The sequence below is a fragment of the Anoplophora glabripennis genome, unplaced genomic scaffold (genome assembly GCF_000390285.2).
Source record: "Anoplophora glabripennis isolate ALB-LARVAE unplaced genomic scaffold, Agla_2.0 scaffold44, whole genome shotgun sequence".
Taxonomy (NCBI): domain Eukaryota; kingdom Metazoa; phylum Arthropoda; class Insecta; order Coleoptera; family Cerambycidae; genus Anoplophora; species Anoplophora glabripennis.
In genome coordinates this window covers 1,362,535-1,368,293 of record NW_019416229.1, presented here as the reverse complement: position 1 = coordinate 1,368,293, position 5,759 = coordinate 1,362,535, and the positions used below count along the sequence as shown (strand labels likewise).

Genomic DNA, 5,759 nt, shown 5'->3' with positions numbered 1-5,759 from the left:
TTTTTCCATATTTTCTACATCTTGTTGCCTTTTACGTATACACGCCTATCGATTTTCGATCCCCGCACGCCTCATCCTCCTTACTAGTCCAAGAGCTAGCGATGAATCACTCTCTATAATTTCGACCGCGAAGTATAGAAGAATTAGGCGGAGTTTGAACTCACAACACCAAAGCCAGATTTACACTAGTCCACAGCTGTACAATTCAATACTTGTCAGGGCATGCAGTCCGCAGTAGTGATTTCCCGCAATATTATAAGTTAAAATCCAATAGCACAACGAATGAATAATAGCAGACAAGTTAAAAGGATATGGGAAGCTAAAATACAAGCTAAAAGAAGGAGAGGAAGACCAAGGGAAACGTGGGACAGCACAGCAGAAAAAGCATTAGAAAATAGAGGCAAGTCATGGCAAGAAGCAAAGCTAATAGCAAGAGACAAAAAGCAATGGAGAAAATTTGTATATAAATAGTTAGGAAATTAATTATATGAAATTATTTGTAATCCCGACACCTAAGGGTAAAAGGGAATTTGATTATATATATATNTATATATATATATCCAATAGCCGAGCCAAGCAGGCAAGTTTTCATTTTTCATAAAAATCGTTAACTAAGACGTCAAGTATGATAAACAATTGATTATAATTTTCTCTGTCACATGTTTAAGTAATGCTTGATAATCTTCCAAGATGTATTTTGGAACGTATCCAGACGAGAAATCTAGTTATCAAATTAAGTCGTCAAATCGCAATCATAAAATAATTATACATAGTAAACTATAATTTTGTAATTAAAAAAAATGAGTTGCTAGTTTAAATAGATACGCTGTGGTTAAGTATTCTACATATCCCATTTCTAGATAATAAAACGGCAAAATAATCGTTAAAATAGTAGTAAATCTTTTAGCAGACTATTTCTTCTAGTACACTCTTTATATTTATTGAGTGCTGTCGTGATGTTGGTTTAGATAATATTAAACTCGATATATTAAACACACTGACATTGTCGACGAACTATCAAATTAAAATAATCATTGCACTACTGTCTGATAATACTATCTAATTACGACTAATAAATAAAGGCACAGTTTATTTTATCATCGATTTGTCCTCTGTCTCCGGTGGTATAAATATGAAACTCATTGTGTCCTTTACTTTGCTCTTCGCAGCCGCAAAATGTTCGCGAATTCTGATTGTGTTTCCTATGGTAGGACGGAGTCATTACATTCTTGGAAATGCCTTTGGCAAAGGGTTAGCTGACGCAGGACACGATGTGACTATGCTTAGTCCCTTTGAAGACAAGAAACCACCGAAGAATGGGAAGTACACAGAAGTAGTTTTGACTGGTCTATCTGAGGAAGAAAGTAAGCATTAATTTTAATAGTATATAGTGCTAATTTTCTGATATTCGCTGTAAAGAATTCAACAAAATAAAAGAAACTTGTACTCGACTTTAAGATAAAAAGTTTTATTACTTCTCTGTCTATTAGTGTCTTATAAAATATCACTGTAGAGATTAATGTCTTGTTTTAACTGTGATTCATGAACATGGTCCAAAACTAGATACTGGATTTGGTTAATTTTAAAAGTTCTACAAAGCGATTGATTATTATTTAATTTTATGATTAGAAATCAAAGTGCAAAATAAGATAATAGATTAGGTAACACAGGGTTCCCCATATTAGACTATGCAGTTTAAAAGTCGAATAAAAACTTTCTGATCAAAGTAAATTAACTTTTTAATGGACTGACATGTAGCTAATTTTATGGGATTTATGACTGAAATAAATAATAATTCAATTTTTAAAGATCATATCTTCCAAATGCCCTCCTTCGACTTCAATGCAATTTTGAATTCTAAGTTTAAAATTTCGCATTACTCGACGAAGCAAATCAAACCAATATTACCAAATGATGCTACACCATTAGGATCACATTTTAACAAGTAGGCGCCTGTCTCTAAGCAACGACAAAAGTAAACACTTCATTGTTTTAGTCACAAATGTCACAACTTAATTTAATTTTCATTTTTTAACAATTTTCATTGCGTTATGAATTATTCAATTCAAGAGCGTGTGTTTTCCGTGGAAGTCTACATTAGAACTGGTTCAGTGGAAGAAGTTCGGCGTGCATTTCGACGGCAGTTTGGAAATAATAATAGGGGCGATGCACCAACACGCGTTACAATTTCGGCATGGGTTCGTCATTGGCGTGAAAATGGCTCTGTGCAAAACATTAAAAAACCTGGACGTCGAAGAACGGTGCGTACGCCTGCAAATATTGAACGAGTGAGAGCTGCCTTCACAAGAAGCCCTAAGAGATCTGCTAATCGGCAATCACTTGCCCTAGGAATATCCAAGGGAAGTCTCCACAGAATTCTGCATAAAGATTTAAAATTTCACCCCTATAAATACCAAATGGCGCATCACCTCAGTGATACAGATAAAGAAGCGAGGTTGACATTTTGTCAAGAATTTTTAAATCAGCACCATGGAGGAATACATAATTTGCTAATGAGCGACGAAGCAAATTTTCATTTGGACGGTGTTGTTAACAAGCAAAACTTTAGGTACTGGGGAGCAGAAAATCCTCACGAACTGTTTACCAAAAACCTCCACAGTCTAAAAGTCGTTGTGTGGTGTGGTGTAGCATCATTTGGAATTATCGGTCCTTATTTTTTTGAGGATGAAAATAACCGTCCTGTTACAGTTAATTCCGAGCGCTACATAAACATGTTGCAAACGTTTCTTATCCCCGAACTAACTAGACGGGGACTACTAAATGGTGCCATATTATTCCAACAAGATGGAGCTACAGCTCACACAGCCAGAAACACTATGAGGATTTTGCGAGATTTTTTTGATGGCCGTATAATTTCCCGATTTGGAAATTTGAATTGGCCCCCGAGATCTCCCGATTTAACGGCCCCAGATTTTTTTCTCTGGGGATACCTGAAGCAAAAAGTTTATGCAAGTCGTCCAGCAACAATTCTGGAGTTGAAAGAGCAGATTCAAAATAAAATTGCAGAAATAAATGGAGATTTGCTGCGTCGAGTGATGCAAAATTTTGAACTTAGAATTCAAAATTGCATTGAAGTCGAAGGAGGGCATTTGGAAGACATGATCTTTAAAAATTTACTTATTATTTATTTTCGTTATAAATCCCATAAAATTAGCTACATATTAGTTCATTAGAAAGTTAATTTACTTTGGTCAGAAAGTTTTTATTCGACTTTTAAACTGCATAGTCTAATATGGGGAACCCTGTATAAATAGCTCCAATATTTACGATAATTTTACTATTTTAGATAAACCCAAGACATTGGCCAACCTTCTAGATTTAGAAAATATGAATCCATTTTGGTACATCCCTCTTGTGAACATTTTAGGAACCGAAATTACACGTAATACATTCGCCCACCCTAATTTTCAAAAACTCTTGAAGTCTAACCAAACCTTCGATGCCGTCATTATAGAGCAATTCAATAACGACGCTTTAAAAGTGTTGGCTCACCACTACAAAGCTCCTCTGATCACGTTTAGTACCGTTGGTGCTAGTGTATGGGTTAATCCTTTAGTTGGAAATCCATCTCCGCCATCTTATATACCAGAAATTTTCTTTGACTTCACGCACAACATGACCTTTTGGCAAAAACTCACCAACTGGTTATTCAGGATATCGTACGAGTTGAATCGTCATTTAATTTTCTTTCCTGCACAGAATAAATTAATGCACGAATATTTCCCAGATGCACCAGATTTGAGCGACATTATCTACAATTCCTCTGTATTGTTTCTAAATTCCCATGAAAGTATAAACCAACCCATACCCCACGTACCATGTATGATCGACATCGGAGGCTTCCACGTTAATGCTCCAAAGGAATTACCAAAGGATCTGAAAGATTTCCTAGATGGTGCCGAGGAAGGAGTAGTTTACTTTAGCATGGGATCAAATATTAAACCGTCACAGATATCTGATAATCAAAAGAAAGCCCTTCATCAAGCTTTTGGTAAAATCAAACAGAAGGTCTTGTGGAAATGGGACGAAGACAGCATTGAAGGGAAGCCCGACAATGTTAAACTAGGAAAATGGTTTCCCCAAGCAGATATACTAGGTAAGTTTATACGTATTTTATATCAATTTCCCTCAAAAGCAGAGTAAGATATACACAGGGTGATTCAGAACTTTACAACCAAAAATAATTTTGGATGTACAGGGACTCTTACAAATACAATTTTGTAAAGAAAAAAAAAACAGAAAGAAACACTAATTACTAAAAAACTTTTGTAAACAATATCGCAACGATGATTGTAAAATCGGATTTCAGTATTCGGAGTCGCTGAGGCGACGTGACGCTCAAGACTACAATTCTCCATCTATGTAATGGTTGAAAGTACTACTACTTCAATAATTTTTTTTCTCGGAAATTATAAGGATTTTCCAAAATTTTTTTTACGATATTGACTCCATTTCTCATGCCGCATCTATTCAGAAATTTTTTTGTGCAATTGTAAATCGCCCTGTATATTATACCGTGCAAATCAAGAAAAAGACTGATACTTCACGTTTCCTTTTGAATAATTAGGATCTTACTTATTATTCTTATGTCATGGCATCATCTCTTTCTTCGACTAATAATTGTTGTTAAAATATAATAAATTATTTTGCTCTTTTCTAGCCCATCCTAATACCAAACTCTTTATAACCCATGGAGGTTTACTAAGTACCACTGAAACAATTTACCATGGTGTACCAGTTCTGGCTCTACCAGTTTTTGCTGACCAAAAAATGAACGCTGCTCGTGCTACGTTGGATGGTTATGGTCTTACCATAAAATTATCAGAATTAGATGAGGAAAAGCTTAGTTCTGCTTTGGACAATCTCCTTAACGATCCGAGGTAAGTTTGGAAACAAAACTTATCAAAGATTCTGTATGCAAATTCAATTTATTTTTTTAGATATCGAGATAATGCCAAAATGCGTTCGAATCTGATGCATGATCGACCAGTCAAACCCATGGATCTTGCAGTGTATTGGACAGAGTTCGTGATAAAACATAAAGGTGCACCTCATTTAAGAGTGGCTGGTGTGGATTTACCTTGGTACAAGTATTTGTTATTAGACGTTATATCATTTACTTTATTATGTATTATTAGTTTATTAGTTATAATTTATATGGTTATTAAAAGGATATTAGGCGCAATTTTAAAAACTAGAGGAAAAGTCAAGAAAAATTGATTATTCATATTTTTTTTTCTTTTTGTTCAAATAAAATAGTTTTATTTTTTTTATTTATATGTTTGTATTGATCTATATCAGTTTATATTGACCCAAGGCAGATGCTTTTCATATGACGCATTCCTTACTGGACACCATGTATTCAAATTTTTTACCGTACATAACCATTTTTGATTCCATGATATCCTAATTTTGTTGTGCAATTTTCTGTTCGTGGCAATTGGAAACCAATAATTTCCAAGTTATGACGTTTCAGGGTCCCACCCATAACAAAATTGTTTCACTTTATACCACCAGCCTACTTGTATTTAAGGGGATGTTAATACGGACCTACTGTATATCAGGTGTTCTCAAAGTTGAGACATTTATTTTAACAGCTGCATGGTAGAACTCGTAAAAAAGTCGATATACCAAAAATCATTTATACAGGGTGTCCCAGTGTCAGCGTACAAAATATTATCAGGGGATAGACCAGACCAAAATAAGATTAAAATTCTTATAAAATATTTTTCTGTGAT

General features: G+C 34.6%; 1 protein-coding gene across 1 annotated transcript; it reads left to right on the top strand.

The window, feature by feature from the left end:
* Positions 1-992: 992 nt before the first annotated feature.
* On the top strand, positions 993-5,298 carry LOC108917649 (UDP-glucuronosyltransferase 2B7-like). Its single transcript, XM_018724365.2, has 4 exons — positions 993-1,364; positions 3,308-4,117; positions 4,682-4,901; positions 4,962-5,298. Exons 1-4 carry the CDS (start codon positions 1,133-1,135, stop codon positions 5,239-5,241), a joined length of 1,542 nt encoding a protein of 513 aa, XP_018579881.1. The 5' UTR covers positions 993-1,132; the 3' UTR covers positions 5,242-5,298.
* The last annotated feature ends 461 nt before the right edge of the window (positions 5,299-5,759 follow it).